Source organism: Fringilla coelebs (genome assembly GCF_963513975.1).
Source record: "Fringilla coelebs genome assembly, chromosome: 5".
In the NCBI taxonomy this organism is placed as follows: Eukaryota; Metazoa; Chordata; class Aves; order Passeriformes; family Fringillidae; genus Fringilla; species Fringilla coelebs.
In genome coordinates, this window is record NC_140033.1 from 72,318,526 (window position 1) to 72,334,747 (window position 16,222).

Genomic DNA, 16,222 nt, shown 5'->3' on the forward strand with positions numbered 1-16,222 from the left:
GTATATATATATTTATATGAATTGTGACTCAAAACCAAATACCCTGTCTTTGTGTTCACCCCTTCTCTGTGCTCAAGGTCTCTAGGTGCTCAATAGGAGCTTTTTAATTATTTTTCCCTGTTTGATGTTGCTGGATATAATGAATGCATGGCAGAGAAGTTTTTGTTAGAAACCCTCTGTACATCAGCTTAGTGCTGGTGGGTGCAGTGGTACCTGGTTGGATCACATCCTGAGACCCCATTTTAATAAATTTAAGAGCAGAAAGAGAGATTTTGTGAAACCATGCTCTGTTAGCCAAGCAGTGCTTCCTCACCATAAAGCAGCCTTACATTCTTTCCAGTCAAAGTGGAGAAAATTGTGCCTTTCTTATTTGGGTTGGGCAATTCTGTGGGTTTTTCAGCATCACTTCATGATGACTGAAACCTACAGGGAATACTCAGAAATCAGTGATTCAAAGAGGAATTTGGAGAAGAAGGGCTATTTCCAGCAAAAGTTATTCATTCTCTGCTGCTGGTGGGTAGTTGGCTGTGACTGTAGAAGAATTGATGTTCCTTGGGGTTTTTTTGGTTTGTTTGTGAACATGATGTACATCAGCGCACGAAATTAATTGTTGAGAAAAATACGTTGTGCACTTAGTCATCTACAGGAATTTGATTTCTTTAATGAAATGATATAAGAGAATGAGAATGAACTGCTTTAAAGCTAATAAAGATCGTTTGTATTACTCAGAATAATTTAGGTAAGTGATGAGAAAGGGGAGGGAAATTAGCATTTCTGTACAGTTTGCTTACTGTGTAATTCTTAATCAGGAATGTCACAACATCCCTCGATATCATCTTATCACAAAGGTCTCTTCATAGTAGGCAACGTGTGCTGCTGACTGCAGTTTACAGAAACAGAAGAAAGAATAACTCATCTGCAGAGTGAGAACAACTGTGAATCTGTCATAAATTAGAATTTATTAGGGTATTTTGCATCACTCAACCGCAGCCTGATCTGGTGAGGTCTGTGTGCATTTTAAATCTTGTTTAAGCTCTGCTTGGGTGAGCTTTAGAATGGGACTTAAATGGTGAAATGGCATCATGCTGCTCCCTGGAGTAGAACATCATGTCACCACCTGAGTGTAGTAAGAGGCAGGAGAGTGAGCAGGGGTTGGTTCCTGATAACCCTTGGGTGCTGAGTGCTCTGCCTTCCCTTTGGAGCCTGGCAGGGACAGCTCCTGACCTGCCCTGTGTGCAGGACCACCAAGGTGTTCTGTGGGGATTGGCTAAACTCTGGGCAAGCTCTGACCTGTGCTATGTTTATGTATCAGTGGGACATTGACTGACTCCTGTCATATTGATGTTTAATAATTATCCTGATATATTTGGCATTTTTGATCAAATACTGTCCTTTGAAGTGTGCAAATAAGTTTGATTCCTACTCTGCAAGCATGTTCTGTGGAACTGCCTTGCTGTCAAAGGATTTATTCTCTCTTTATAAGCACAGAATATGGATATTCCTTTTCTTTTTATATCCTGTGCAATTCTTCCTCCAAAGGTGAGAAAACTACTTTGGTTTGCACCAGAATTCCAAATTCTGTTTCACTAAAATTATGTAACAGTTGTAGGTAGGAAGAAAATCAAATTATAGAAGAGCAGTATAGGTGAAATAAATTTTGGAGGGAAAGCAAGTTTGTTAGTAACTGTAAAAGATTAAACCAATTACTGCTTGGCAAAATCTTGTAATGTTGCTTAAGTTAGTTGTAGACAAAGTAATGGAAGTCTGTGGAAAGCAGGTAACAGAATAAAGAACTCAGGTGAAAGCAGATCCATGATTCCCTTGGGCTGGATGATATTCATTGCAAAGATAAACAGGATGAACTTTCTGAACCAAAAGAGTTTCTTTTTTTTAATTCCTATTCTTTTGCTGTACTAAACTCCAGTGGACACAGTGAGGCTATTTTGCAAGTTGCTATTCTGTTTTAATAAAGTTATGTTTTCTGGCCCTTCTTGAAAAGGAAAACTTCCGGAAGATTGCTTTCAGAAGAAAGAAATAGTGTGATGCTAATCTCTGTGGAGGCAGAGACTGTTTTGATGGTTATCTTCTTGTAAGGCTTGTTATAATCTAAAAAAGCAAAAGAACAAATGCAAGGTAAAAGTAGATAAACAGATGTGAATTGAGAAGGCTCATGAAAAATACACAACGTGTGTGAAGCAGAACACGATTATTTAAGAAGTGTAGTGGATTTAGCCACATGCCTTTCACAGAATTGATGCCTTGAGAGGCTGCCCTAGAGCAGAGGCTGGGCAGAGTCCCAGAATAAAGCAGGGATTTATCCAAAGGATCTCCTCCATGGACCCACCTGGGGCAGCCCCAGAGCCCAGCCAGGGCTGCACCCAAGATGACCCAAAATGGCCCCAAAATGCCCGGCCGGGCACGGGGTCTCTCCCTGGGATCAGCTCTGCTCCATTTGCACCTTGCAGTTCATTGTCCCATCCCAGCTTCAGCCCCTGCAGTCCCACCCTGCTTGTTTTTCTCTCTGCAGCCCACGGGGTTTGTGCTCCTGGCTGAGATTTGGGTCATTTGTCCTTGGTGCCCAGCTGGAGCAGGAATTGTTTTGTCTCCCTGCTCTGTGCACAGAGCTCACCATCCCATAATGCAAAGCTCAGAACTGCACCCTAAAGCAGCACAGAACCTGAAAATATAAAATCTAAAACCTGAGGCATCATAACTATTTCATGTGTGGCTTTTCTTTACTTTCCTCTCAGCCAGGCAGCCAAAGGAATGAAGTGAAATCATCTGCCTGGTACAAGTTTTTGCAGGCTACCAGAGAGCAGATGAAGTAATCTGCCATCCCTTTCCATCTGCAGGGAACTGAAGTGTGAAAGCTGGGAGCAGTCCAGGAGCCACTGCTGGCCCATGGCATTCCTTTCATCCCGAGTTCTGTTCAGAGAGTCCTCTCCCCTCCTTCCAAGGAATTAGCACAGACAATGGGTTTGTTTCACACTAACAAAGCTGGTGATCAAACTGGCTTTGACACTCAACATAGGTTTTATTACACTCACAAGCCAGAGTTGTTGTATCTGGTTAGTAAGCTTGTATTTTTACAAAGATAATCGTTTTATACTGCATGATTTCCAAACTATTAGAAGGATTTAATGTATGCTGAAGCCTCTACCAAGCTGTTTTGATAAGCAGTCTTATTTTTTGTTTAGCAAGGTCTTACGGGCGATCTTTAGTCCCTCAGGGAAGAGCTCATAAAAGTCTTAAAAGTGCTTTTGCAGAGCTTTATTTATTATTTTTAAGCATGAAGATTACTAGCACAAAGATAACAAGGCTCTTGTAGTACAACATGTTCTTTGTTTTTGCAGGTTATAGCTAACATATTAGGAGTTCTCAGAATGCCAGTTTTGTTTGTTGAGTGTTTGGAGAGCAAATAGATGTAATCCTGTATTGCGTTATTTTCTTGAAATGAGTTTAGGCAGAGAAAGAAGCAGTAGGAGAGATCTGGTCTGAGGATGGGTGTCAGGAATCATGCCACTAACCACATTCACTCATTACAAGGTAGCTCTTACAGTTTTACTGTATCTAATATCTAACCATTTGCAAATTACTTTTATATATGGGGAACACTTCATTGCAAGAAATGGGACAAAGAGGTGGGCTAAAAATAAAGCCCAAGTATAGACCACAGAAGAAAATAATTTAACAAACCCATGCTTGGCTTTCAATGTAAAAAAGTTCTAAAATGTCACTCACAACATTTTCTCATATATTTTTACTGCAAACAGATCCACAGTTTGCATATAATTCTTTGATTTTTAATAAATCAAATCGAAATCATGGGATAAGCAGTAAGAAATACTGAACTTGTGCTGTATGTTTGGGGATGGGCTGGAATGCAGAAGGGCCAGAGGAGAAATGTTTGTTTTAAGGCATGGGTTATCAGATAGGCTGATAATGGTCTGGTGAGGAGGCACTGGAGTCACCCAGCCACCCCTGCTGGTTCCTCCTCTTTATTTTCAGACACTTAAAATGAAGCCAGGGAGAATTAACTGAATATGTGTGTTATTGTGCATTTTCAGAAATCCCACTAGGCGCCTCCTTCTATCTGTAGATACTTAAATCCTTGAAAAATCTGTTCCTATGCTCTCTAAATCTCAGAGGATAAAGTTAGAAATCAGTGCAAAACGGATTATAAGTTATTCCTTTTGTGCCAACGCGACCAGCTTCTTGCGGCTTATCTCTGAACCTTGTAAATGTTTGAAATTTTCTCTTGCTGGTGCAGTTGTGGCAGCAGTCTGAGTATTGTGGTGTTTGGAAAAAAACCAAGGTGCGTTTCAGTGTTCCTGTCAGATATTGTGGGGTGGCACTTGATATATGAGAGAATTCCCAATTTCCGGTTTGGGGTGGTTGGGCCGTGGTGCCCCACGGAGTCATGGAAGAGTAATATAAGGGCTGAGTCTTTATTGCATCAATAAAAATGAAAACACAACCACTGTGGGGCTTCCAGCCAATCATCTCTGGGCTTTTTATACCAATTATATAAAATGCCTCAAGCTGCAGGAACTATTCATTAATATCTCCGTTTACGTATGGAGGAAAAAGGTAAAAGAGGGGAAGGTGTCTGATGTAGCAGTTCCTGTGGCAGATGGTTGTCTTTTGGAGCTTTGAACCATTTTCAGACAGGTTCATGGATACCAAGCACTGAAAATACCTGTCAGTCTTCCCACTGAAACCTCTGCCAGTCTATCTTCATCAAGAAGAGGTCATTAATTAGATACAGCCCTTTATGTCAAATAAATACAAGCTGAAGGACAAGAGCTAGTAATGATTGCTAAAAATAAGTAATATTCCATTACAAAGTGAAATTTGAACATTTTAGAGGGAGAACAAGATGCCATCAGGACTGTATAAGTCTTGGTAGTACCTCCAAGATACGGATCATGAAGTTCCAAATATGTTGTGTCAGTAAAGCCAAATCAGTGTTTTACTTGAATGTGTTTCTCTTGATGGTAGCAGCATGGTCACAGTAAAAAGAAAACAAAAAGTGCATTTCTGTTCACTGTGTTTAGTTCACCTAGTTCAGGTAAAAGTCCTCTGCCACCGTGGCCTCTTCAGCTGACTCTTCTGATCCATTCCCTTCCTTCCTCACTCTCTGCTGTGTTTGATTTCCTTGTCATCATTAAAACCACAGTCCTAGGAGAAGAAGTAATCAGAATAAGGACAGTGGTTGTTTTTCATGGATCTGATAACCTTTGGATCTTTATATGATGCCCTTAACCCTTTTATCCCTCTTTGGGTTAAGTGTCAGTTCTTACTTCCCAACAGTGTATTTATCCTCTTCCACCTGATTTTCCCTTCTGTGACCTTCTGTGGTCTCCCCTTTGCTTATGGTGTCCTCCACTGTTTCATTTTCAATCTCCTTGGGACCCTTCCTCATCCACTGATGAGCAACTTCACTGCATGAGGAGGCTCACAGACCAAGGACTGTTTAAATACCAGATAGAAGGAAGGAAATTCCTACATGTGAAAGGTGCAGTGTCCCTTGAGAAGCCCTGTGGAATATGGATTTGTTTCACCTTCCTGAAGGTGCCAGGGCTGTGGTAATCCCTGCTCTGCAGCCCCTGTGACACAGCATTTCGAAGGGGACATTTTTCCAAACCACCTAAGTGATTTGAAAATATGATTCCCATTAAAAGACAATGGCACTCAAGTTCCTGTAGTAAGCTAATTGCATTAATTGAGGCAAAGATTGTAAATGGAATGCTTTTTTAAAGCAAAAATTAAGAGAATCCTTGCTTTGTGAATATTGTGTGTCTGTTTTGTTTCTTTTAAACGTTAACAAATATTGGAAATGTCAAGTTGAATTTTCTTGTAATTGCTGGTGGGCCTCCTGTGGGCAATGGAAGTATTTCTACAGCTTCCAGATTTTCCCTTGAAGTAGCTGTGCTGTTGAATCTTTCACATAGATACTCATTTCCTAAAATATTGTTGGGGAAAATAAATTTTAAAAAATAGGAAACGTTACTAAATTGCTGGAGAATCGTTTTTCAGAAGAGTGAAGTATTCTGTTTTCTGATTATCTCTTATGTCATACTGTTATCAGCTTCCTGGTCACTATGGAGACTATAAAATAGATAGGCCTACATGTCTAATGTAGAAAGCAGAGAAAAAACCCTGCCTTTGGTCTTCTTTACACATTCTGAAAGAGTGGAGCATGGGCAAAATTCCAGCTTAGAAAAAAAGAACCTTTTTGGTTGCTTTTAGGATCACAGGCTTCTGAAAATCAGACAATATCTGTGCTTGTTTTAAAGACACAAGTATTTTATTCCAGGTGTTTTTGGCTGCAAAACCAGCAGCTTGATTCTCATGATATATTTTTTTTTTCCCTGCAGATGCAGACTTCATGCATACCATATGGTGGTAATTAACAGTTTCAGACTCAGTTCTCAGTTTTCTTCTGCTTCGATTCTTGGTTGGTTTGGGACAAAATTTTAATGTCACAGAAGCAGAGTGTCTGAGTTTAATTGCAGACAGGAATAATGTGCATCTCTAGATGAGGAAGGAGAAGATGAGATCTATTTAGAGCACTAAGAGATATTTTGGAGATCTCACCGAGTACAACCTGTTTCTTTTCATTAAGCCTTTAAATGTTCCTCTGTAGAACTGAAATATGCCTCCCTTGGACCCTGGAAACAGAGGGAGACAATTTGAAAGATACAGCTGGAATGAAGAGTTTCTTTTAACAGCACAATGTTTGCACTTTTTATGAGAGCAAGGGTAACATTGTGTAATCTTTAAAAAAGATATTGCTCAGTGAGGACAAGTCCATTGTCCAGTGACATGACTTTTCCTGTCAATCACAAAGGTGACAAGGGGGCTAGATTAAGTAAAGCTTGCCCAAGATTAACAAAGGAAGATTATTGACCTCATCCTGAAAGGGCAGAAGCCTGTTTTATCATTAAACCTTGGAAGAGGTATTTCCTCCATAGGTGGAAAGCTGTTTGGCAATATCCAGGCCACTTTCTTGTAAATGAGCAGGTCTTCCCGTGGATTCTAGCTTGGACCGGGAGCAGAAGACACGGACCGAGGGCTGGTCCCTTCTGTGCTGCTGTTGCTTGGGAGGGAGAGAAGGGCTGGAGCGTTTGCTTCAGCGAGATCTGGGCAGCCCTTGTCCGCCTTCCTGAAGGGGGAAATCGAGAAGCAGCAGCCCCAGGTGTTGGGTGAGTACCGTCCCAGCTCGGGGCTGCAGGAGATGCTGGCCAGCACGCATCAGCAGAGCAGTTGGCAGGTGAACAGCAGAGCCCTGTCCTCCCTCAGCTGCTGCCTGCATAAAACTGCTACCAGGATTAGCAGTGCCAGGGGCTGGAATGTAATCAAACTTGAGCAGGTGAGATGGTTCTGCAGCTGGGAGAGGCTGTTCTCCAGGAACAGTGTTTGTCCACTGCTCTGCTGGCTCAGAGATGGGTCCTGTGTGTGGCTTGATGGACTTAATTGTACAATGTCAGTGGTAGATATTGATCTTTCTTAATTCCACTCTACAGTGCTGTTGCTGTTCTCTCAGTGAAACTGGAGAAAGTCGTGTCAATTTGTCCTTTTAAAAACGCAACCTGCTAAATCTCACTTGTTGGGAGGGAACTTCTTCTCAGGGGATTGATTTTAAACTCTTGCTGACAGACCTTTCTTGCCATTGAGGATTTCTCTCAGTGTTTTCAGGGGGACTGCATACTTCTGTATGCAGCATCAGAGCATTTTCTGTAGAGTTTTTTGGCTTTATGCAGCCATTGACACGAGCAGGTTTTATGTGGTGGAAGTGTCCTTTCTTTTTATGTGCTAGTAGTAAAAATCCAGACCCATTGAGAGCTTTTTCACATCTCCATGTAATGGCATAAAAAAGAACAAAATAAAAGGGAGGGACATGAAGTGAAAGGCAAGGTAACTGTTGCACATTTGTTGTTGTGAATGGCAGAATAAAAGGATCCTGGGCTTGTGGGGAAGCAGGTTCTGGAGCAGGTCCTCAGCAGCAGAAGCTGGGTGAGCTCTCCTCCCGCAGCACAGGGAGCAGAGGATCCCTCTTGGATTGCCAATCACGCCGTGGATGTGCCGTTGCCTCAGATCTTTCTGAATGAATTATTCACTGGTGTGCTGCAATTTAGCCCACTGAGATGTGATTGCAGCTGTTCCCCTACTGTATATGTGTTTTGATTGAGGCTTAAATCCCACAAGTGTATAAATAGCCATGTGTGTGATATGCAAACACTGCATACGTGCACACCTAACCAAGAGCTCCAAAGAGACTTTTCTGGGGGAATATATTTTAGTATCTAACTTACCTTTTAAAAAAGATCTGTGTAGAGCACTTTCCTTTCTCGGCCAGCTATGAAGTCTTTCTAACTGTGGTGTTACAAATGCTTTCAGCCAACATTGTAATGGGAGGTTATCTCTCTCATTAATGAATTTCTCATTCTGGGACCTTTATAATATAAGAGATTACTTGTGCCTGTTTTACAGGTAGGGAACTGAAATGCAGGGAGAAAAAGTTTTATTTTCCATGGTTCCACAGTGCATTTGAAAGAGCTAGGAACTGAGTATTCAGAGTCCTTCAGGATGCTTTGTTCACAGACTACTGCATTGCCCCCTCACAATTCCTTTTCCCCAGAAAGCACAGCAGAGTTTTAAAAACACTTGTGAGCTTCATTTGAAAGCCAAGCAATTTGTGATTCTGAAAACCATCTTATATTGCTTTACATAATCATTCAATCCTTGTGTTCTTGTGCTTCTTCTCTTATAGCAAACTGGTTTTATATTGAGAATGTATTTTAGATAGAAAACCCCGCTTGCCTGTACCCCAAATGTGCATGGAAACAGCAGTGGTGATACCTGAGGTTTAGGCAACTTTGTAAAATACACAAAGTATTTGTAAAACGCCGTGTGTGACACACAGAAACAGGAGGGAAAGTCTTTGGGACCTGCTTTGGATTAAAATAAAAAACCAGTTCCTGGTGAAATGAAGAAACACACTGTTCTACACATGACTGGTGGCATAGGTAGATTTAAGAACTGTAACTAAGGATGATGATATTTGGCTTATCTGTCTCAAAGTGTGAATAAGAAAGCAGCTTTCAAGATATTTCCTCTTTTAGCCTTGTGTGTAGGAAAAAAAAATTGCCACTTGGTGATAATGATTTTGAATTTTAGATAAAGTCTGAAATGATGCTGAAGTTAACCATTTTGTTTGTTTGGCTTGGTGTTAAAAAATCAGTTTACTCCAGTCTGTAGGTGAAAAAAACTGCATTTGGCTTCAACTAAGTTTTGAAGTCCAGTGTTAGCAACTAGGAGTTTTTCAAGTACAGAACAAAAATGGAGGGGGTTGGAAGGAAAGAAAAAAAGGAGCATTTCTGTTGATTGGAGTTGGAAAATTTTTTAGGGCTTGGTCAAAAGCTCATTGACGTCAGTAGAAAGTCTCTCATTAACATCACTGGGTTTGGTTTTTGGGGCATATGATGGCCCAGATTGTAATCTCAGTTAAATCCGATTCTGTTAGGGAATTTATTCTCTAGTATAACACATTCAAGCTGCTCCAAACTGTTTGCATTAAAAGTTTTCTTAACCATCAGCAATCTTTTTGCCACAACAAAGTAGCCTGTGAAAACAAATCTATTGCATGTTTTCCATGTAGCTTTACTGAGATTTTATTAAAGTAATTTGTGGCCACTTACGTTCTTTTATAAAAGTGCGTTTTTTTCTGTGATTATTTAAATACTGTGATTTATTAGAGCAGATATCAAAATTACTCCAAAAAATATAAAATTATAACAAAAATCGCTAAACACAGTGCATGTGCATATTTATAGACATATGTAACACTTTCATACCCTCTGAAATGAAGTGCAAAAATGAAAACAAAAAATTAAGACTTTTTCAACCAAGTCTGTAACTCATATAACATGATGATCCAGTGGCTTATTTAAAAAGCAATATTCATTAAACAGCTAGAGTACAAAAATAGCGAAAACGAAACCCCTGGGAAATGACATCAAAATAAAACAAAATAAAACCGACTCATGTTTACGGCATTGTATTTTGTGCAGAGTATTACCCTGCTGCAATCTGTTTGGAGACACTGACCTAAGTTTTTCAGGTACAGATGGCATATATCAGCAGAGGGAAAAATGGGTTTGGGAGCTGTGTACAGAAGGGTAGGGTACAACAGACATGAAAGGAGGAGGAATTGTGCAGAGAACGTTGCTTTAAGCTGGAGGAGATGTGGAGGAGAAGGCTCCTGCGTTAATGAAGGCAGGTTTGAAGATGCTGGAGCCAGTTTTGCTTTCCATTAAAATTAATGAGTAGACCTGTGTGGACTCTCACGTGAGGAGGGTTGTGTGCACGTTCCAGGAAGTCACTGAGTTTTGCCATTGTGCTGCCAGGGAAAGTCATTAGGACCACCTTTGTGAAAAATACTGTTTCTACAAGAAATGAAGGTTTAAGACAGAAGAGAATAGATTAGAAAACAGAAAGCAATTGCTTCGTCCTTTATAGATGGGAGATCTGCCTGAACTGAGTAAAAATATGGCATGTGGTGAAGGACATTTAATGTTTAGTTGCTATTTTATTTCTTAAAACAACTAGTCAATCAAGGCATTAAGTACTTTATAAAGTCAGGAAATTAATGGTCCTTGTAAAAATTGAAGGTTTTTTTAGAAAGAGAGCTGTAAAAGAACAAACAATTACAGGTAATCAATACCATTGTTATTAGGAAACCTATGAGAACAACACTTCTTCTCAATTAGGGAAAAACTGTACTTTATGTTTCTCTCTTGCAAGCTGATCTTTGTTCACTCCAGCCTGTAATCTTGGTTTATGCTTTATGGATAGGCTTTGTTCTGGCTGTTTTTGAAATGTTGCTTGCCTTTTTTAAAGGTTTCAACAGAAGAACAAATAGCAATGAACTCAAAGAACAAAGGATCGTTCTTCCTTTCTTTCCGCCGATTCCCCCCCCCCCCATCCCATTTCTTCAAGAAAACCAAGGAACATTTCATCTTGTTTTTTCTCCCCTTTCAGGAAGTTGATGGCAATAAAGTGATGTCTTCGTTTGCCCCGCACAACTCATCTACCTCACCCCTGAAGGCAGAAGAAGGTGGGCGCCAGGGCGGGGAGTCCCTGTCCAGCGCGGCGCTGGGCACCCCCGAGCGGCGCAAGGGCAGCCTGGCAGATGTCGTGGACACCCTCAAGCAAAGGAAAATGGAAGAGCTCATCAAAAACGAGCCAGAAGGTAAGGCCTGGGAAGCTGGCCAAAATTTCCTGTGTTCTTTTCTTTTCTCCAGATCCTTTGGATGCGTATACTTTTTAATCGTGCCGTTTTTCTGCTCTGCTTGCTTTTCCTTGCCAGCAGAATTAAAGAGCTTACAGTTCTTTTCTGCATTAGAGGTAAATTTTATCAGTGTCCCATCACAGCTAACGTTTTTAGCTTTTCCCAAAAAAGAGAGTCTAGTGGTGTTTTTGTTACAGTGGCAGCCTCCTCAGTATGCCTGCAGTGAGCCAATTTTAATCACCTGGGGGCTTTTACACCACTGGTCCCCTCTCCCCCATGTCTGGAACTAAAAGAAGTACTATTTATCATCAATGTTGGTGGCTTTCTGCAGGGATCTAGTGTGCAGGTCATTGTTTGAGAGGTAAGAAGGTAAATTGGGAGTTAGTGGAAGCCTTTGTGTGGGACACATCGTGGTTTGTTTAGGTGTAGTGCCCGTGCTGTACAGGCAGGGAAGGCAGGTGTTCCCTGCATTAAGTGTGGCCAGCAAGTCTCACCTGTGGCTCCCAGGTGTCACTCCTGGGGAATGGGTGTTTGAGGGTCTTTCTGAGACCCTCTCTCCAGCTGGTGGTGATAGCACTCGTGCTCTGTGGGCTGGGACTAAGACCAGAGATGAGGATTTTTAATTTTTGCCTGTTTGGGGCAGAGTCCAAGATGGAAGATGAAGCTCTTGTTGTGCTCTCTGTAGGTATCTGCATGTGTATTTACAGCTGCCTTTTTGGGGCACTGAGAGCCAGCTGTGGGAGCACACTGAGCCTTGTTTCCTAGGGCACAGTAAGGAGACTCTATTCTCATTTACACTCACCTATCCTGTTACAGAAATCTACTCAAAATGTTTAATGGCAGGGCTCTCAGGGCTCACCTCAGTGCTGAAGCATGGACTGGTAGCACCCACAAGAAAATCTCAGGACAATTTCCTGCATCCTGGAGTGGAAGTATGGACACAAACACACTGGCACATACAGGAGCATGGCAGGATTGTAAATTTGGCTTTCCTTGACTGGAGCACACAGTAAGGGTCTGCTGGGAAACAAATTCTTTGAGCATTTTTTTAATATTACTTACAAGATTTCTTTTGCATTTAGGCTGATGTCATGGTCAGTGCCACAGCATACCTTGTGCCTTTGGATGGAAGAGATTGCAGGGGGAATGGGTGGGAAGGAGACCAGGCTTTTATCTGAGGGAGCAGAGAACAAGGAGCTCTGGGCAGTGCATAAATACTCTGCTGAGCACGAGGTTGTACAGGCTGCACAGACTCCATTAGGGAAAGGCCACAGATAGACATGAGAATGGCTACAGAGCTTGTGCATTATCTCAGCTCTACTAAAATGAAAATATACAGTACAAACAAAAGATCTACAGCTTTGTGAAGAGATTGGGAGAGAGGGGAGGGGGAGCAACTGAATGTTGGGCTTTGCAAATGCGTGCGACAAAAAATCTTTTCTTCCCTCTAGCCATTGTTCTATTGTCTTTCAAAGGCCATTAAATTGAACAGCAGGTTGTGATGAAAATTTCATTAAGCCCTAGTTAAATCATTATGAGGGTGCCATATTCATGTCTCTGCTTACTCCCCATCCAGGAAAAAATGAATAGGAAAGAGTTGAGCTTTTTTTCCCCTTTCTCCTTAAAAGCGAACTAACAAAAGTTCAGAAGTTAGAAGAGAATGGGAAATGGGACATGAAACAAAAGGAGGCCAGAGAGGTGAGGTGGCTAGGAAGAAAATTAGACTTGCATAAGAGCATTGAAAGGTGGTGAGGGACAAATACATCATTTTGACAAGCCTCCCTCCCCCTTCCCTTCAGCCAACATGGTTGTTTTTAGAGTGGCTAATTAAAAAATATATATTTCTGGGTGCAGATGGCTAGACTGTTCTTAGAGGTCCTCTGCAAATATGAGTCTTTCCCCTAAATGAGATATATACCGATACAACACAGTGTCTTCTCTGTTTGAACTCCAGCAGAAAATTATTGTCATGTCTTCTTCATGCAGTGCTAAAGTAAAATTGTCAGTCATCACTGGTTGCTAGTCAGGTAATTAGCATATTAATGAATTTCCCTGTGAATGAGGTGTTACAAGTGGGAATCTTTGATAGTACATGTAGGTAAAAACGCAGCAATTTGTGATAAATGCATATTTCACTAATGATTTTTAGTCCTGCTAGTTTGTAGAGCTTTGTGGGATGAAGATCAAGAATCTTGGTTAAGCTTTGCTGCATTATGTCAACAAGAATAATATAATACTTTATTTCCCTTTGGGAAGAAAGGGAAACATTTGCACCAGTAGTTGAGGTTTAATTAAATCAATTTCCTGTGAATCTTTCAAAGACCAGATACAAGCCAGATTCCCATTTCTCTATGTACTCAAAAGTTTATATATTATTTAACTTGTACAATGGGCTGTGTTTGCTCTCTTTTTATTGTTTGAAATAGTCCTCTGAATTGCTGTGGGAAACGTGCTTTTCAAGCATTCTCTCAAATGGCCTGTTTTCCTCCAAATCAGAAAAAAGGGAAGGGCTCATAGACAACTTTAGGTCTCAATTCAAACCCTGTATCAGTCAGGGAAAGGGCTTCTTTTTTCTGAAATGGGCTTTAAGGACAAAGGAGATATTCCAAATAATTGATTTTTTGGTTGGACTCTTTCTAGGAAACTTCATTGAGACGAGGGAAACGGATTTCTAAAATTATGTTTTTTAGAAGATAAAAGTGAAAATTAGTAAATTTTGTTGGTCAAGGACAAGAATTTTTCCTTTTTAAACACAGTGCTCAGAGTGCAGCAATGCACACATGTAAACACTTCCCTGTGCTCACACAGGAGCTGATAAGGGAAGCATCACTCTCCACAGAAATGGTTTTCATGTAGATTTGTTGTGTGTGCACCCTTGGTTAATGTGCCCTGCAGGAGCCCACGCTGCCTGCTCTTCCAGAAGCTCAGCACTGCTTTTCCTCCTTGGCTATGAGCTGGGGGGACAGGGGGGGTGTTTTTATGGGGGTTTGTACTTAGCTCCAAAGCTCCTTGCTCCTTTTCTTTTCCCCCTAATTTTGCCATTTTCCTGCTGCTGGATGGAAGTGTGTGATTGACAATGAGTCATGCTGACACAGAGACATAAGTGTTCCAGTGGATCTGAAACTCGCTGAATTTTACTCATTACTAATACAGTGCTCATTTTTCTTCTCTCAAATTCTGTGGAAAATCCTTATATGCAGCTTTAGCATGAGGCCCCCAAAGGCATAAACCTATTACTGAAGTCACACAATGTTATTTTACATGAAACATTCTGTCCTTTCCAACTTGGGCTTCAGAAGAGGAGTCAGTCCCCTTTTATTCCTGGTGCACAATAATGAAGATAATGGAGTGGGTTTGGAGAAGCCTTATACACTGTGACAGACCTCAAGCCCTTGCCCTGAGGGTCGTCTGCCGACCATGGGATTCCTTTTGCAGCTAAAATCATTAGGAGAATGAGATACAGGCATGTTTTTCTTCTGTTTTCTTCAGGCATCAGAGGATGGCAGAGACTCTCTGTCTGTCTGTTCTCCTCATTTGTAGAAATGAAATGGAAATCTCTTTGAAGTCACTGAGCTTGACACAAGTTTGTGAAAGAAAAGACCAAAGCAGCCACTTAGCTTTTCCTTGCACTATTAATGTGATTGGATTGCTGTATTTTAATTTATGGCCTGTGCTTGTGGAAAATTAAATCTCTGAAGTCTCTGTAGCCTTTCCCCTAAACTTACGGCGGGCTTCTGGAAAGGAAAGAGGCAAACAAGTAAATTCCTCCCTATTTTTAGAATAAGCTGCAGTATTCTTTGGCTCCTTACGTCTCCTAACTTTTCATTAAGAATCAATCCTCTTTTTCTATTTTGGCAGTTTTAACAGGTTGTGTATCTGTTCATCTTTAAAGGCTTCACAGTGGGTTTTCTGAGGGCAGACCCGTGCTGTTGTATGGAATTTGTAGGAATTCTGTACAGAGAAGGATCATATGAACACCTACCTGCTGAGCTTGTGTGGGTGCAGTCATTCATCTGCAGCTCTTTCTTCTTTGGTCAGGACCTCTGGAACTCAATTCACTTGGGCTCTTCAAGTGAATACTTAGAATTTTCCATAAAAACACGTACACAGATGTACACACATACATACATGCGCACACACAATATATATAATAAATATACATGAACACACACACTCACAAATTATTAATGTATTGTGCTTCATATTTTTCCTGCTCCAAAATTTTGATCTTGCAGTCCTTAGGTCTTCAGAGGGGGAGCAGTAATGTCAGCTGTTTGGTAATGTGGGAATGTGTGTGTGTGCAGAGCTCTGACAGGCAATGTGGGTACTAGAGCCTCATGTATTGTGGTAGGCAGCAGTACTGTAAGTAATTACTTGTCGTGAAAAAAGGGATGAGAAGAGCCTCTTGGGCATGATTTTTGTCTTCTGAATGTCCCCCAAAGGCTGTTTGTATTTGATGTTGAAGTTTACATTATAAATCACAACACCTGTTAATGTGGTAATTTAAATGGCTGTTGTTTAAGCAGCTCTGTAATCTGTAAAAGTGAGCCATGCTGACTTCAGGCTCTCTAGCTGGGATGCCTCCTATCATTATGAAACTTTTAATGAACAAATCTTGTAAAAAAATCAAGATATCTCCCTCTTTTTAAGCCCCAGATTCCAAGGCAGGCCATTGATGGGCACAAGAAGGGTGGCCTTTGAAATGCAGGCTCCTGTTTTCAAATCACATCTGATGAGAAGGGAGGAAATCAAGTGCACAGATTCGGGAAAGGCCTAAGGATACTGTAATTGGCTGAGGTTTAAAGTTCTTTCATTTGGTTCCTCAGTGCCCCTTTGACAGAGTACGTGTTGGAGAGGCTTTGTAAAGCTTTTCCACTGAAGGACAGACAAGGGTACTTTGCAGCTGAGTGCTTTCAAGTTTTGCTG

General features: G+C 41.1%; 1 protein-coding gene across 5 annotated transcripts in view; it reads left to right on the forward strand.

Moving 5' to 3' along the window:
* The window catches only part of SOX5 (SRY-box transcription factor 5), a gene marked incomplete at its 5' end in the record, with an annotated part of 282,823 nt that overhangs the window by 58,228 nt on the left and 208,373 nt on the right, over nucleotides 1-16,222 (forward strand). For 4 of the 5 annotated variants that reach the window (XM_084206503.1, XM_084206502.1, XM_084206504.1 and 1 more), the window contains one exon: nucleotides 11,047-11,257. In XM_084206503.1, the coding sequence (XP_084062629.1) occupies nucleotides 11,047-11,257 (211 nt within the window). Of the gene's footprint in view, nucleotides 1-11,046; nucleotides 11,258-16,222 lie in introns of those variants that run through there. The other variant, XM_084206506.1, reaches the window with a different exon arrangement.